This window comes from Aulonocara sp. 'chitande type north' Nkhata Bay, linkage group LG7 (genome assembly GCF_057382095.1).
Source record: "Aulonocara sp. 'chitande type north' Nkhata Bay isolate Kocher_YH1m ecotype deep benthic linkage group LG7, A_spYH_male_GT1.1, whole genome shotgun sequence".
Lineage (NCBI taxonomy): Eukaryota > Metazoa > Chordata > Actinopteri > Cichliformes > Cichlidae > Aulonocara > Aulonocara sp. 'chitande type north' Nkhata Bay.
Genome location: NC_141350.1, coordinates 51051846 through 51070157, shown reverse-complemented (window position 1 = coordinate 51070157; position 18312 = coordinate 51051846). Strand labels below are relative to the sequence as shown.

The 18312-nt window shown below is 42.3% G+C and overlaps 1 protein-coding gene across 9 annotated transcripts in view; it reads left to right on the top strand.

Annotated features, from left to right (window-relative positions):
* Positions 1-4700: 4700 nt before the first annotated feature.
* The window catches only part of rapgef1b (Rap guanine nucleotide exchange factor (GEF) 1b), a 45759-nt gene continuing 32147 nt past the window's right edge, over positions 4701-18312 (top strand). For 2 of the 9 annotated variants that reach the window (XM_086301162.1, XM_086301163.1), the window contains exon 1: positions 10046-10188. In XM_086301162.1, the coding sequence (XP_086157288.1) occupies positions 10107-10188 (82 nt within the window). In that variant the 5' untranslated portion in view covers positions 10046-10106. Of the gene's footprint in view, positions 4984-10044; positions 10189-18312 lie in introns of those variants that run through there. The other 7 variants (XM_086301166.1, XM_086301165.1, XM_086301161.1 and 4 more) reach the window with 6 other exon arrangements.

Sequence of the window (18312 nt, the reverse complement as noted above, 5' to 3'; positions counted from 1 at the left end):
AAATAAATGCTTGCGATATCCTCAAAGATCCCTGAAATGCCTCTGACCTGCTGAGCAAAATAAAGGGAAGGATAAACGCTGACATTTAGCCTTCTAAAGGAGAAAGCATAAGAAGTAAAGAAGGCCAAGCCTCACTGCAAAGATGATCATCTGAAGAACCGTAATTGTTCTCTGCATCGTTACATCTCATCCCGACCTCTTTGTGCTTTCACACTAAGGAACTGTGAGCTCACCTCTCAGGCTGAGGGTCGCCTGCAGTTCCCCCAGGGGACTTCAGCGACTAATGGAGGTGGGCGACGGGGGTGTGTGAGAAAGGGAGTGGTCAAGTCTCGGTGTGCAGCCCCGCGGCCGTTCTCATTTCATGCTCTTTGGCCCTCTTTACCCTACCGTCGGACTTAAATGTCAATCAGGAGCACTGGAAGGCCTGGTACAGAGGGCGAGGGAGGGTCCCACCTCGAAGATAGGTCGACCCCTCTATTTAAAAGTGCCACAGAAAATATGGAGAGGAGGGGGTGAGTTTAGACTGTAAGACCTTCTCTGCCATAGTGACAGGACGGAGTGATCTTGAAAGGCGAGCAGCTGGGCTTTCTAAGAGCCAGGCCCGCTGTCCCGTGGAGCTCTAAAGAGCAGCTCGACAATGCCTGCCTCAGCACATAAATAATTTCTCTGTGTTTATAGCGTGGCTGCATCCACGAATGTTTGCAACAGTTACTGTATATGTGTGCGTTATATAGTGTGGGAAGCAAATCTCAATTTTTAGTCTGAATATGCAGTTTTAGTGCACAGATTTAATGCAGCACTGTTTGTTTTACCATGACAACTGCTGATGACCCCCTCTCTTCACCATGTGATTTCTCCTAACCTTGTCGACATCTCAGTGTGTTTGTTTGTGGCAGTGACAGATTGTTCTATTCTCATGCAGTATTGAGTAGGTTATGACCCAGACACCTTGTCCTCTTTGTTCGACGCTTCTCCATCTTCTCCACCTCCCAACCCCGGCCCACCATCTTAATCCTATCATGAAAACCTCTCTTGAAAATCACTGTACGTTAACAGAGGTCCAAAGACAGAGGACCCTGATTGTTGTCAAGGTAGGCCTTCCCCCCGCTCCCTCTCAATTAAAATGCATTTCACTCATATAAGCCTCGCTGATCCCCTCCTTCTTTCTCCAACTCTCAGATGCGAGACAGACAGAACGGTGCGACCGCTGGCCAAGGTTAACCAAGTCTTAAACTGTGTTTGAGCACTGCACCACCGCGAAGATCAAACCCCATCTCAAAGCTCTCGCTGACAACTCTCAGCTAACAAAACTCTCCTGCCTCTCCTTTCTTTGCCCCGTCTAACGGTGAACTGCATCCAGCGCACAGCTGACCTGATCTTGCTGCAAGCCCAGAGTGGAAATTTCCCAGTGTGAACCAGTATAAAGCTTCCCACATTCATCAAAGGTATCGACCCTGAATATCTGAGCGTGGTGATGGATTAACCTGCTTGCTATTTCCAAACATTTGTCTTCATTAAGGGGAGTAGTTATAACTTTAAACAGTGGAATTAATTAGTGGAATTTTTTTAACTATTTGGTGACTTATTAAGATGGTCATACAGATTTTTTTTTAATTCCTGCCCTCAGTGAAGCTCATCAAAGAGCTTTATCATTGTATTACCATATTCTGTGACATTTACCCACATGTACAGCACATTACTAGAAGTGTACCACCACGGGGTCGTGAGGCTGAGCTCCAGCATACAAGTATGATCGGTGGACCAAGAGCACCACTCTGTGGCATAAAGCGGCGTGACTCGGTGTGCTTGGTTTACTACGCAGCCAACGGATGTCAGCAAAGGGCTGCGCTGAGGCTTAAGTGACATTTAATGAAAAAAGTGAAAATGATATGAAAGAAAACAAAGACAAATGTGAGTCGTGTGGCAAAGCAGTAAGATGTAGAAGACTCCTCTAGTTATTGTTGTGTATATTTTAAAGTCTTGTCTCGTTAGTAGAGCCAGCAATCAGTTGTCACTCGTGGCAGAGAGGCTTTACGCTGCCTTGTGAAGCTGAAATTTCAAGCCCCAAATTGAACGTGGTCATTAGATGAGGCAGCTGCTTGGATGTTTCTGTGGGAGACTGAATGCAGGCTGTCAGGAAAACACCAAGACGCTCTAAAACAGACCAACTCTGACTGCGCTGTGAGGCCCTATCCTGCCCTGACAAGTCTGGCATTGCTTGGCAGATCATTGTCTTCCCTCTGTGACTTTATCATAGCCTCGGGGGACGTATTCCACTCCTTCCCCTCCTCCACACACACACCCACACACCTCTCCCTAGCACAAACACACAAAGCAAGCACTTTGCACTTCTTATACGGGTGTGGCTTCTGCTGTGCAAGCAAGAGCACAAGGGAGCAGGCATAATGACTGCCAGTGTAAATATGAATCCTTGACACTCAAGGCCTTTCTCTGATAAGCGATTAAATCGGTCGCTGATGAGGTGAGCGGCACCAAAGCTCAGAAGAAGCGGCCAACAGTGTGTAATGAACTCCTTATCTCAGTATTTTAATGCATGCCTCTGCGTTCACGGGCGCACTGCGCGTGTATGAGCTGACCCACATCACTCAAGGAATGTAGATCACTCTGTCAGTCAGATCAATTATTCATAAAAAGTTGATATGGCATGCTCGCTTCGTCTTGGTACACTCAAGACATAATCTAGATGGTTGCACTTTAATAGAGAGGATAATGTGAAGCACTAAGTGAGCAAAAGCCATAGTCAGCAGTTGAAACGAGCATCAAATTAGAGCTATGCTTCCCCTTTCTTCTTCTACTCGGCCTTTAATTTTCCTGTCACATGCAGTACATGAATGGTAACAGGGAGAAAATAAGAAAAATGTAGTTGTAGTATATGCATCTAAGCAAGGTTTTAGCGTGCCCAACAGGGGGCTGTGTGCTTCCATTTAACTTGTAAATGGTTCAAACTACTCTGTAATTACAAAGCAGACGTTAATATATCCTCCCGAGAACCGAGGAACAGTGAATCTTTCCACTTTTTTATGATTGCCTTCCTTTTGGAGCTAAAAGACGCCCCCAAACACATGACATATCAATGGAAAGCCCACGATGTCCTGTATTTAGTACATCAGGACTTATTAGGATAGCTCAAATGAGCCAAAAGATATCGACAAAAAACAAATGTCTATGACAGAAGACATAGATATTATTGAAATATTACAATTTTCAACTACCACTTTTAAAATCACAATTCTTGCTTATTTAAAAGAACTTCTGTGAATGCTGTTATTTACTGGCATTTGATTAGAGATCAAATGTGGGAAAAAATGACAGGTTCTCCTCTAGATATACAAACTAGAGCTGATGCTAAATGTTCAAACGGCCAGTAGTGATTCATAACACTCGAAGCATAAATCACCTCTGCTATGTATAAAACATTTATGGGGGGGAAATCTAATTAAGAGTTACTCTGGCTGTTGTCCGTACCATTATCTTTTGACTTAATTGATTGGAGGATAAGATGCAGCCAAGATGTGTGGGATGGTTTCCTGGTCAAAACACTGCACACACATACACACTGAACTCTAGGCAAGTATACTAGCAAAAATACAAGAAATCCTGCTTTTTCAGAGTAAAAGCTGCCCTGAAAGTGCCTTAGAGAGGAAAAATGTGTTCAGAAATACACTAACCTTAACTGTAACCGCTTAATACTACAGTACTACACCCTACAGTACTACAGAGAAACCCCTCCAATCAGAGACCCTGTGAGCAAGCACTTGGCGACAGCGGAAAAGAAAAACCCTCTTTTAATAGGAAGAAATGCAAACTAGTGTATACACGCAGAGTGAAAAGACATGTGCAAGGAAAAAAAATGCAAACCAGTTACACTTCCAGAAAAAAGCTGCGAAGTGTCCATGCATTTTCTAGCGCTCACAAGTCTGTTTAGATAGGTTCCTTCATTTAACCAGGTATTGTACTTTTAATCGTTATGTGCTTTTCAACTTTATTCCAAAACATGCGAATAACATAGATATTAACAAGAAAAAAGAACCAAATGTCTGTGAGTAAAGCTTTAAACCTTTAGATCCCTCGCAATCTAAACATCAGTGGCGATGTAATCTTTTTAATTTGCTGAAACTGATTATTAACCTTAAATTAATTATTAATTATTATATAGAGACCCATTGCTTTGTTTTGATGATCACACCGATCAACACCCCTGATCTATCTTTTTGTGCAACACTTGATTTCTTCAGGAGCTTTTACTAGTTTTTAAGACTTGTTCTGTCTTTTCGGCCATGATGCTGGTTTTGAACCGAGCTGCTGAAATGGCTGTTCGAAGCCTGCGCACTCCATCATTTCATTAGCCTTCTGCTGCTAAAATTGATGAGGTTAAAAAAATCGCTGCCGTCCAGGCTACTCTGCATTTTTTTCCATCTGCGATAGATTGATATATGGGTGAATGGATGATTGGTGAATTTCCACATTATTATTATTTAATTGCATGAAAAAGACAGATGACTTAATTTATGAGACTGTGTGCAACAGCACTTGCAAAATCAGTATGGTTTACATTCGGGGCTTGCTTTAACTTTGAACTGAAATCGAAACACGCCCATGCTCTTGTTGACAGATGGCGTGGCTAATTCCTGACGCAAGGGGGCGCTGTTGCACTGGATGATAGCCTACCCTAGCCGAGTCTCCGCTCAAGGCATTAACGTGAGCGTAGTGTGTGTGTATCCAGTGAAAATTACCCGGAGACGGACGGAGGCAGTTTATAACCGTACCAATGTCTGTGGCCTATAAATATATTATATTAACCGGGGCGGAATCATCTCGTGGACACAACAACATATCGAAAATGAGGGAATAATCCGAGGAGAGGCACGGCGAGGCTCGTCTGTAGCTACGGTTTTGTTGAACTGCGAGTGGGATCACAGCTGCTGGCTACGAAAATGTCGAGAAAAATAGAGAGCAAGCAAGGTAAGTCCTGCCCGGCTAGACTGAACCTCACCGCTCCACCTTCGGGATACTGTATAACGGTCTCCCTTACACGGGGCTCGGATGGATTAAATTATGGGGGTCTGTTGACCAACACATACGCCAACAAAAAAGGGGGTGCTCCAGATAAAGCTTGGATGAGTGTGTTGAGTGTAAATGGTGGTTTAATTGGGCCTCACGGATTGTTCTTTTTCTCGGCTATCCAGTTAAAATAAAGCGTCTGCTAGCTGGTAGCGGCTAATGATATTTTCATATTTTTTGTCCCGTTTTTAAACCAAAAGGCTGACTTAAGGAGAGCTGGTTAACTGATCCATTAGTTAAAATAATACAGCTTCTCGTGTTCAAAACAGTTTAGCGAGCTAATCCGGGGAAATAGCTTTTTTTTTTTTTTTTTAAGAAAAATCGTGCTGGCTTTTCTTCCATGGTACTACACCGGCATTTCTCCATTCACTCTCGGTACGGGGGTCGTAAATACACCACCCCGGTTTGATTGTTGCTAACCATCTCGGGACAAATCTCTGAATTTCACTCAAGAGGAAACACGTGTGTTTCGCCTTTTTCCCCTTTGGAAGACGCGTAAATGAGTGAATATATCGTGTGACATTTTTCTCCTGCTTCCCAATTGGCCGTCCGCGAACATCTAAAGACGGGTGTAGCTAGCAGCAGCTCAAGGTTAGCTTTTACTGGCTAAGGCTAGCTGCCTTGTTACCCCTGGAATGGGATTGCGTTCACGCGCTGGGCTGCTGGGTGTGTATTTGTGTTGATTTTCACTATTGTGCACGTGGCATTTTTTTGTTGTTGGTTTGACCCGTATTTTTATTTTTATTTTTTTCATTTTGTCTACTCGTGTCGCTCACTTTCTCACTTTCACTCTCACTGCGGAGCACAATCACTACGGGAGGAAACGCAGTAGTGTTGGGGTATGGATGGGATTTTGGGAAGGAAACTTTATACCCGTCAGCTACACTTGCATCCCATTCCAGCAGCTGTCTCCTTGCTTCGCTCCACATAGTGTCCTGCCCAGTGTTGCCTGCAGTAAGTGGGCGAAAAGGCGAACACACACACACACACACTGAGAGCCCCCAATAACAGGAGGGGAGGGAGTGTCATCCTCCACTAGCTCAGTCATTCTTCATAGGCGTAAAAGTTTCCGATTCCTTTCGTGTCTTGCGGACAGATGACTACATATGGTCACAACTAAATGAAAAGTCAGAGGCAATGCAAGAGTTTTTTATTTTGTTTTCTTTTTTTGTAGACTCTTTGCTTAACTGATAACTTAAAAGCAAGTACCCAAACCATCACTTCTCCCCTGCTTCCATTCTTCCCAGTTGTTTACTTGTTGGTCTGTTCTCATCTGCCTATTGATCCCAAATATGTCCCCAAGGACACACTGTGGTGGTTGCTAGTGTAATGGAAACAGGGAAGGGCGAGACTTGGGACTCAGAACAGAAAACTCTGCAGCAGGCAGTGCTTGAGTGTGAGAGAAAGTGTGAAAGGCTTCGTCTCTGGAGACTGGATAGAAACAGGGTGACAGTTTTAGTCGCTGGCAGAATGGTGCCTTGAGGAGCAAACACATGGACACCAAATTCACTAGCTGCATCAACATACTCCTCCGATTACCGGGGATGGTGTCACCCAGTCACTAATTTGCCCTTCCCGCGGGAAGCAAAAGCGAACCTCATGTGCGGTGGAGCCCAGGCGTGTCACCTCTGATGAAATCAGATGGATGGTTCTTGCGCTGAATCCCATTCTCTACGTACTCACCGACATGACTTCATCACTCAAGCAGCCCAAAACTGAAATCCATAAACAGATTCAGTGTGTTGCGGTGTTTGTCCCCCAAAAAACGTAACAGCAGCCAGACAGCCGAAGCTGTTTCTTAATGCTTTTCTCAGAAGGCTTAAAAGCTTTGAGTCTGTGTGATCACATTTTGGTGTAAGCTAAAACTTGAAGATGCTGTCAGGTAGCCTGCCTTAATAATAGTACATGATGTGAGCTGAATGACTGGGTTGGTGTGCAGTGTCAGCACATATTAATAGCTCCAAGGCATCTTTTTTTTTCTTCTTCTCTTTTTCCTGTCTTTCAGTGCGTTAAGCAATTTAAGTTTTCCGAGTGTTGCTAAATGAGCTCATGATTAGTAGTATAAATAGTTGTGGGGGTGCTGACATTGATCAAAAGTTAAAAATACTTCTCATCCACTGCTTATCACTGGTGAACGATGCATTGTTGACGGGAATTATTTCTGGCTGGTTTTGAGAGTGCTGCACTGTGACTTGCAGACTCTGCTCAGACACTTTCTAATCCCGCAGCGTTTTATGTACGTACCGTATGTTTACTTGTTGGATGTCATACTTTAAATGACCCACTTAGAATGATTCCACTGTTGCAGTTAAATTAAGATGTGAAACATTTAGCGCAGCAGTCCTGAAATGGGATTTGTTGTTGTCAAGATGGCCTAATTTTTGAAATGAAGGCGATACAAAATTTTAAGAAAGAAAACCCATTTAGCGTCACTTTGAAGAACCAACCCAGAATCCACTTTTTAGGGAGATCTTCGGCGTAAAAACAGAGACACATCACCTGGGATGAGTTTTCCTTCGTTCGATTTGTATTTCCGTTCTTGTTTTGTCTACATGTGTAGGAAGCCTTCATTCACACAAACCATTCTAAAACTGCACGGGTCAATAAAAATCTGTTCTAACTGCTCCCCGTTGCCAGGATATGTGCCCTTTGTACACTTTAAAGATTGTTATTTTGCTCAAACCTCAGAGTTCCACTGCTCTTTTCACCGGTGTCTTTCTAATAATAGCAGTCATAATAATAACTAGTTTTCATGCACTGTCTCAGTGACAGTACAGTCAAAGGTGATGTGAGAGACAGTGCAGCTTTTCGATATCTTTTAGTATTTGTTTTTGTTTTTAGGTAAGTTAGCTACATTAATGCACTAACATTACTACTACTTCAGCAGCAGAGAACAGCATCTGTTCTTTAGCCACTGCTTTCTAAAACACCATACCAGCTCTGGGTTGAGTTATTGTAGTCACTTGGCCGGCGTTAGTGCAAAGTTTTGTAACATGTTTTTGTGGTGGGGGTGCATGTGTGTTTGTGTGTGTGTGTTGGCTAGCTGGGCTTGTTTGTCAGTGCTTAATTTATTCATTTCAGTCTGCTAACATTAGCCTGTTAATGATATACAAAATACTGAGAGATGTCTTTTTTAAAAAAAAAACAACATTTTTATTATAATATCAGGTGATCACGACTAAGACGTGCTGTATTGCTTTTTTTGGCTTGAGTTTTTTTTTTTAAAGATGAACTACAAGACTATATTTCTATCCCGTGAGCGGCATTTATTTCAAAGATGCACGTAGTCATTTGTGAATTAAATAAAAAATTTATAATTTAATAAAATTAATTTAATAAAAAATAAATAAAAATGAAATAAAAAGAAGAACAATTCTTTTTTTCTCCCACTCGCATTAGGCTTGGATGCTGTGCACACTTTACAGCTCAAAACACACATTTAAACACACCAGAAAAGCTGCTTATGAAAAGATTGTTGAGATTTTCACGGTTGCAAAAATTTCCCTCATGCAGACTGGGGTTGTGACACGACACATTTTGGCACACCAGTGTTGGTAAGAAAGTCGTGAGAGCAGCAGTGCAGTGTTTTAAAATTAGCTTGCGGACTCTTCTGTTACTGGACAGTCAACGGTAGTAGCCAGCCGCAGCGGCAGAACTGATCCATCAGTTCCTTATTTTAGACTCCCTGCACCCCCCTCGCTGCATAGTGTGGCAGTGCGCATCTGTGGTTCACCCTTTGAAAGGGTCTTAGCTGCACTGTTTACTGTCAGGCATTACAAGAGCTAAAACTAAAGTGTGTGTGTGAAACTTCGATGGCCCTCGTTTGCTAAGCGGTTAGCTCGTTGCTTCAGACTTAAAATAGCTTCTTTTTCCTAATGTCCGTAAATGCCGAGCTCTGCATGCCTGGGTCAAAAAAACTCTGAGCAAGAGCTAAAGCAGTCCTGATTACAAAAGGGTTCCCCGGGATAACTCGGTCTGCCCACATTGCTGATGAGTGATCCCACTGTTGCACAGAGCAAGCTATGAGCACTGGTTTGTCATGCTGCAATTTTGAGGTTTGATGGCAGCAAGCATTTCACCCTCCCTCTACCACAGAATGAGAGGCTTGCTTTTCCCATATAGGTTTAGCTGTGTTGTAATTACATTTTTTATTTATTTTTTTTGGTGCCGTGTATGGGAATGCAAAAAGAGGGAGGGAAAAGAGCTTGGGAAGAGAAAGGGAGAGGGTGGATAAAGTCTGTGAGCAGAGAGTGAATCGGATAGAGAAATGGATGGATTACATGTGGCGTAATGGCTGGACCAGGGCAATCGATTAGAAGCGAAGGGAAGTCTGGGTTTTTGTAACATGAACATTTTTAAGGTGCTTTCATCACCTTCCAGGTGGAGCGAAAGACTGCAGTTGAGATAATTTTCAGTGGTCTCACGTGTAATTCAGTGCAGCAGTATGTCACTGGCGGGTCATATTCCCCATCTCTCAACTTCCACGTGTGTTTTTGAGAGACTTTGTTGAGGTGTTGAATCTATCTCAAAAGGATAGAAAGAAGATGCTTCCCCTGAGTTCACTGCTGCGTGTTGGCCTACATGCCAGAGAGCAGGTCGTTTATTCCCGCAGGTGGCCGTCTCATTTCCTTATTACTGTTGAGTGCATTCTCCATTCCAGATAACTGTGGAGTGTTGGACTCTCTCCAGGACCAGTGACGACACCCACTCAGACATCCTTCCAGGATTGCTTAAGTCAAGATTTATAAGAATATGAATATAAAACACATTGGATTTGGGAAAAGCACAATGCTTCTGGACTCCTCCTGACTTGTGTCACTGCTATATGTGGCTCTTCCTCTGAAGTCCTGTGTAACGTGGCTGAGTCAAGTGAGGATGATCATGAGGCTAAGTTAGTTATGACTAACTCTCAGCAGTGCCTTTGTGAGAGAGAGCTCTAAAAAATGCCACTGTGACCTACGACACAGTATACAAAGGGCGTAAGCATCAGTATCACCTGGACTAGTTGCTGCGTGGACTGTTGGATGGGCAATATAAGCTGGAGGAGCCAGGCCTCCTCAGAGGACACAGACTCCTCTCTGCAGGGTGATTTAGATGAAGACACAGGTAAAGACAGCACACAGCACTTTTGCTGGTGATCAGTTGTACATTTGTTTTACTGGAGAAACAAGCATGTTGGGTATTTTAACTCGTAATGACTTCGAATACCCAAAGAAGAAACTAGACAAGGACATTTACTTTAGCAGATGAGCATTACTAGAAATGTGAAGTGTGTTTGTTTTTTTGTTTTTTGTTTTGTTTTTTTGTTTTTCCCTCATCAGGTTTCAAAAGTTTTAATGGCGTTACACTCATTCTGCAGTTTATGTTAAAATAAACGCATACACGCATTGCTTTTTGTGACGATTATTTGTCTGAGTCTGCGGTTGCAAGCTTTGGAGCCTTCGCTGGTGGAATAAAATGCAGGGGACATTCCTCTCTGTGCTTTTTGTGTCGTGTGGCTTTATGGAAGGTGCTCATTTGCTTTGCTGAAGCTTTGGGTGGACCCAGTTTGAGGAGGCTGCTCTGTGGGGCCACAGCCTTCAATCACAGGCTTCCTCTTTGCCTTATTTACCCCCCCCCCGAAAAAAAATGTAGACAGAAGCCATAACTGCTCTAATCCTGGCTCATCAGGTTAGGATCTGATACTGTGCCTGCATGCTTTGGTCTTAATCCTGTTACACAATACAGAAAATGTGCGCTATGGAGCTGTAATCTTGGTATTTTAACTCCAAGCTGCCTGCCTCGCCTCACCTTGGTAACTGGGCATGTTTTCTGACCCACATGTTGGGGTTAACCCTGTTTGATTTTTTTTCTTTCCTCCTGCTAAAGCTGCGTGAACAGATCCACCCTGATGAGCTGGTATAACATAGAGGCTCCATAATTAAGGTAGCCGAGTCTATCGCTGTGTAATTACACAGTGCCGAGTGCCATAATACCTTGTTTTGAAAACACACAGTCTGTGGTGCGCTCAGCCTAATAAATCTATGTATTTCAACCCAGCAGGCAACAAAAGTCAGTGTTCACTGTGTGTATTTTGTCTGTGTACCCTGAGCTGCCCAGACCCTGTAGTCATGATGGCCCTCTGCAGAGACCGTAGCGTGAGTAATGTGTTTCAAACAGATGCACAGAGGCCAAACACAAATAGCTGGTCATACTGCAGAAGGACAATATTTTGTAGTTATTCATCTATTAGCTGCTGATTTGACTACAGAGGCTTTAATTTCAAAATAAACAGTTTCTGGATCTTATTGTTTATGTTGTTTTTTGGTGTCACTTGGTTTGCACACTGCCTAAAAGTCTTTTTTTGCTGCTTCAATTCGCTCGTCTAAATCCAAATCTTTGTTATCTGAACGATCGCATCGTATCAAACGGTCTTTATAACCCATCTGCCAGAACCCACAGCATCCTCACTCAGACTGCTGGTGTTTGTGATGAGATTGTAGAAGTAAAAGCGGTGTGACAGAGAACCACTACTGAAACTCCAAATGTGTCCAATGATGTTGTCTTTCAGTTCTTGTTTCGGACTGAGTTACAATAGCGCTCTAACGCACTATTGTAACGCTTTGTAACTCTAACACTTTGATATTATGGAAATTTGATTGAAGGGAACAGGGTATTTTGTGTTTTGTGTATCCACACAGGGGACTGCACTGTGTGTGTTGCAGATACAGTACTGACCATTGCAAGGATGAAGGAAAGAAAAGAAAAATCTGTCTATGTTGAGTTTTCTATTGAAGAAAAGTGAGCAGCAGGGACACAGAGAGAGAAAAGGCGAGTGGCATTGGTGTGCCTGAAAGCAGCAATCTCAAAGGCGGAAAATGTAGAAATCTATTTAAAGGCGGGGGGGTGGGTTCTGTCAAGCTGCGCCTTAGTGTGCATGTGTGTGTGCGTGCCTTCCTGCGTTCAGTGTGTCAAATCATGTAGACCCCAGGGTGGCATGGCTGGGTCAGGGAGCTGGCATACAATGAAGGGGACGTCCCACAGTTGCTGCCAGTTTCCGACACCAGTCTAAATCAGGAATGGTAAGCGAGAGAAGTTGACATTGCTTGCAAACAAGTCAGCCTTGTTGTCAAGGTGCATGTGGGTGTGGGTGTTTTTTGTTTGGTTGTAGATGAATGTGAATCCTTGGTTTGATTTCTTTATATTAATCCCAGATTGTAGATGAAATGCATGCAAACACGCACAATCTTGACTTCGCCAGTGACTGAATGAGCTTGTAGCCCTGTGGACAAAATCCAGGAATTTGTTTGTTTGTTTCAGTGTTCGCTGACCCACTTCTGCTTGGATGTTCATTCTTATACAACCTGAATGTGTGAATGTGCTTTTAAAACAGCAATGATGAACAGAAATAAATGGAATGTTTCTGAGGTTAAAGGCAAAATAATCACATAATTTATCAGCTTTGGCCTGAGAAGACTTTGAGTTGTTATTTGACCTGTTTCTCTTCATATGACTGATATCTCACAGCAAATAATGAGTTAAATTTCACTGATTCTTTTTTTCCCCTTAAATTCTGTTACAAAAGCCTCAGCATCCAAAATGCTTGTCTTTAGACTTGTCCATGCTGATTCTATCTTTGGAAGCGTCCTGCCTAATTTTCTATTGTTTAAAACATAAACATAAAATGAAGATATCATTTTATAGCGTCAGATGTATTGTAAAGGGCCCACCATACTATTTTTGGAAGTGCAGTCATGCTGTCTGCTGCAGTGTGTCTGCATACTGAGGAAGAACAGACGACAAAAATAACAGCACATCAATAAAACCCTGGAAGGTGATATGCAGTTATGTAGAGGCAACTTTCCTCATTCATCTGAAACAGCAATATGTAGCTTTTTCTTTTTACCCGTGGAATGTCAGATAAGTGGACAGACATCAGCTGAGCAAGTAAACTGGTACAGATGACAAGAATGAGCTAATAATAGCCTGCTTAACAGTTCAAATAAAAAAATAAAATAACAGTTGTAGCTTTTGTCTGGTTTAAAAAAAAAAACTAAAAAAACAAAACAAATCTCAGACACTTAGAGGCAGCTGACACTGACATAAACGATTATGCGCGTTAGGAAGTAACTAGGAAGTGACTATTAACATAGATTTTTGCCAGACTACATTTCACTCATTGAAAACGGTGATTCCTACGATGCCCTTTCAAAACCCCCATACAAACATGTATAAAAGCCTGCAGCTAATCACTGACTGACAGTATTTATATCCCGTGGCCCAACCTTAGCATGTAGACTACAGATCGATCTCTGTTTTCCAAAAATAATATAAATTTGTGTCATCTTTTTCCACAGTTGGAAAAAGATGACACAAAAATGTGTTATTACGGATTAATATAGAAGTAATTACAAAGTTGCATTTAATTTTCTTTTTGTGTATGAGTGATTCAAATCTCTCTAGTACAGTTTAGACGACCGCTGCCTAATTATAAGTGTCTATACGTGGGCAAGTCTTGTCTTTGTAAAGGACACGTCTGTCATCCAAGGCTATTTTTAAGAAGCTACATTTGGACATTTTTCACAAAGTTTGGTATGCCAGGGTGCATTTGATCTGTAAGATTAAATATATTATGTGGCATCTCTCTTTCAGTCTCATCCAGTGCTGTGTTTGTGCACAAAGTGTCAAGTGGATGACGAGTGGCCCGCTGCACAGACAAGATCGGCTTTGTGCGGCTCTCTAACATGGAGAGCGTGGTACCACTCCTTGCTGTTGAGGCCATTTACTGTTTCCTGTGCTTCTCTGCCTCTCTGTATCTGTCTCTGTCTTGTGCTCAACAGTGAAGTGATCGGTTCTCTTGTGGCTGTTTGTCTGTGTGTAGGATCGTTCTCCTATCTCAAGTGCTTTATAGTGCCTGTTTGGCAAGAGGCAAACAGCTGCCGTTCTCTGAGAACTCTGAATTCATTCTCAGCAGATCACAGGGGGTTTTTAGCTGTTGCAGTGTCTCTGTTCTGGTGCTGCTTGATGTTAGAGATACTGACAAGCTGAGTATTTATAGCACTTTGTGCTTCTTAGTCTATCGGTTTCACCCCAGGTGAACCTGCCGCCTGCCACACGGTCTGTCTCACTTTACTGAAAGAATCGGTTCAGAAAGCTAGCTTTAAATGGATCGCTAAAAAATGCAGTAAATTGCTGCAGCCCGAAGGTCAATTGAAGGATCAGGCTGGTTTGAGCATGTTTGTGTTGGGTGGTTGTGTATCGCAGTGAGCTGCTTTGTGTCGTGTGTGTTTGTGTAAATGTGTGCGTCTGTTAGTGATGTGCTATTAGACACCACCTATTTTTATAAGGTAAGTTGTTATGTGGGGGTTAGTTACAGAGTCCAGGCTGCTCTGTGCTGTGAAGAGGGGAGGGAGACGAGGGACAGGAAATCATAGCAGTGACTTAGGCGTCAGCGGGGAAGGAACAGGAGGGGTACCCAGGATGGTGTGTAAGTGTATGTTGTGTGAATTCCGCTCCCCCACCCCGCTATTAACCCTTTCCATCATACTGCCCCTGCCCTCCAGTAAAGCTTTAGCGTGCTGCTCTGTGGCCTCGTTTGCCTCTCACATCACATTAATGGAATCATTAGCTGATACTGCTATGGATTCCTAGATGACAAAACCATCAATATCACAATTAGGTGCTAAACTAATGATTTTTTTTTTCCGTTGTAGATTAATCTGCTGATTATTTTCTCAGATAATCGTTTGTCCTTCTGGAAATGGGGGGAAAAATCACATCATGAAGAAATCAACTTGTAGTTGAAAAACGGTTGCTCTAAAACTCCAAGGAAACATTGTTCTCTGTTACTGAAGACAAACAAAAAGATGAGTTCATCACTGTCAAGAAGGTGGAATGAGCAAATGATTGGTCATTTTTGTTTTAGCAGGAAGATGACTCGCATTACAAACTAGATCTTAAAATAGCTGCATATGTAAATAAAAAGGAAAGCTACACAGTAGCCAGAGAACAATTCTGAAACCTGGTTTTGTATATTTTTCAGTTTCAGCACTGTGTTATGTGATGTGCTGATGTCCTCTGGCCTTAACACAGTGTGCACGAGATGTGAGCCCTATGCACATGGCTGCTTTTAACATGATGTTTCTAGATTTTGTAGCTAATTTCTGTTTTGCTCAGGGATTGGCAATATTGCCGCAACTTTTTTTGGGGGAGGGATAAGAATAAATCAATCCTTATACTGCTTCATGAACGTCCTGCTCCCCCCGTGCTTCACACTGCTCTCTCTCCGGTATTAAGGCTGTGCACTGGCTGAGATGAGATTGCTTCTCTTCAGGATGTTTGCCGGCTGGCTATCCTTTGTCCACCATGCTGCCGTCTGTTTGCAAAACGTTACGTCTCCCAGTGCATCTAATGAACATCGTGCTAACTGCATCACTACCGATCATGCTTTTGCTTTGTACGTGAAAAGCTGGACAGTTTAAACAGTGCGATAATTTATTTATTTATTCAAGCCCTTTGTCCCCTTTTTGTCACCATTTTCCCTTTTTTAAATTAACAATTGGGTCAGCAGAAGCTTCCAGCATGTTTTTTCTGTGCGTTGATGATGCTGTTGAAAATCAGACCTTAAGGCATCCCCTCTGCAACCCTTTGTTGCTCATGGTTGAATAGTTTGGAGAACCTTTGTGTTTGTGACTGTGGATGCTGGTGTGGGTTCCTGCGCTCTGACACAGAGGACAATTGAGTCAACTAGACCTTAGGGCTCACTCCATAGCTTTCAGTACAACCTGTATGAAATTCTCTGCCAAGCGCTTCCATCAAATAGCTCCATTAGCTCATCCCCTGCCTGCCATTAATACACAGACCCATACTGAAAGCATCCAAGAGTGAGGATTATCTAAATACTCATAATATTGCATAGCCAGTGCAGTGTGGTATTATCCTTGAAGCATATACAGTGTATTGCAATAATTGTTTTTAAATGAATCATACTATTGTGAAGGAAGCGAGTCAAAGTGAGTGAAGAGGATAAATGAGTGTGTAGCGTTAGTCATAGATCTACAGAGTGTGGAAACACAGACGAACAATGTGACAGACATTATCAGCACAAAGTAAGTAGAGAAGAAGAAATGCTATCAGTAATGAACCACCTTCCTATTGCAGCAGCAGAGGGGAAAAGGTTGTGTTAGCTCCAGAAACACAGAGCTTTGGAAGATTGAGTTCTGCTGGCTTTATAGTTAAACAGAGGAGGCATTGAGGCTCGAGACTTGTAAATGTTTATGCCACCACACAATACGCGGGCCTAATGGTCCCACCCTCTTCTGAAACGCCACCACCAGGCTACACAGGACCTGCATCAGTTAAATAGCATACGGCCTTAAAATCCACCCAGCGTCTAATCAAAATGATCAAACATTCCTTAAAAGCTACTTAACCAGAGCAGTTAATGGAATGACTCACTTTTGACTCATGCTGTGTTAATAGCTTCATTTACAGAAAAAAAGACTTCCTTGAGCGTATCTGCAGTGAAGTCAGGATCGTGGTGGCGTTGCAAGTCTTAAAGATCTGTCGCTCTTGCATCCAGAGTATACAAGGGTTACACACTATTACTGTGACATGTATATCTTATAAAACTAAGAAAAAAAGCTGTTTTACGTGCTGCAAAATATACAGTTATTACCAGTCTTTAAGCAAAGAGAGCTGCATGAATGAACTCACTGACTTGCAGCATGCCAGCATATCCAGAGCTCCACACTGACCCACTACCCTGAATAATGTTACACATCATCTACCGCATCTCATCTGCAAGCTGTGTAATTATGGAAGCGTGCATAGTCTACTCTAACCTCAGTAGCCTTAAATGTAGATGTGTTAATTTAAGACTTTTGTTTTGAGACTATACCACTTTGTTTCCCATCATTGTTCTGTTTCAGAGTGTGCGTGTGTGTAAAATACTGCCTCTGAACATTGCTTCAAGCTACTTTTCCATGAAGGATGATGGATTGAGAAGTCAGTGAATAGCAGATTACTATCTGTTTCAAAGTGGGTTTAAGATGCACAGCTCATTTCAGATCACAAACAAACAGACTCAAGAATGCAATGTGTCACCAAGAGATTAGGCTGGATTTTTCTGTTTCTTTTTGTGGCCTAATGTGACATATTTTCCTCCCCTCTCTGATAATTATAGTTTCAGGTTACTTTGTAGATTCTTCACACCTTTTCTTTTCTTTCTTTCTTTCTTTCTTTGCCATTGTTTGTCATATTGGGAATCAGATCGTATCTGCATGTTTAGTGTTATCCTATGCCTTTTCTAGGCTGCCGTAACTCCAAAGTGACAAAAAAAAAAGGCGAGAAAGTGGGAGAAGGTGCTTTTGATATCTTTTTATCTCTGCAATCTTGTGACTCATAAGGGTAATGATGCCTCTCTTGCAAAGCAGGAGTTTCCCTTTATAGATACCGATTCAGATATAGATAGTATTCTTAATCATAAGCCTATTGTGTGCTGTCTGCTTAGATCTGAAAGCAAATTGCACAAACAGTCAGGAAACAGGAAAGAGACTGTCTTTTTCTCTTTTTTTTGTTATTGTTGCCCTGCTGTCTGTTGTTCACTTGCTCATCTTCATGTCGCATACAGATGACCAGCCACAACCTCTCTAAACAGTTATGGATCTGATTAGCTTTTTTGTGTTATAGATGTGCTTTATAGATTGCCTGTGTTTGTGCGGTCATGCTCTGTTAGCCACGGTTGACCAGGCCTTCTGTTACCATGCAACGCAGCACCCAGAGCACCTCCATCACCACACTGATATTTGCTCCTGACCAGTGACCCATGGCTGGTGGGGTTTGCGTTCCTGGTCACTGACATACTGAAGGGCATGCTTATGCAAGTATCGGCTGAGGCGTGCTTTATTGAAACAGAGATTGACTTGGGAGGGGATAAAAATAAGCGTGTACTTTTGTGTGCTTAGAAATGAAACGTGATAAATGCTTTGCTTTGGTAAAACGAATGTGATGTAATGTGAGAAACCCATTTGAGTTTTGTCGCTCCAGTTTTTGTGGAGTAATTGAATTCTACAAATGAGCTGGAAATGTATCACTTGAGCAAAGTATTCATTTAAATATAAATTAACTTTGAAAGTGTCTCATCAGTCTGATAGCTGCAAATTGGTTGTAGTTGGTGGTAATTCTTTTTTGTAACTGTTCTTATGCCAGTTCAGTTTTTTTTTTTTTTTTCTTGCCCGTTACCTTTTATTT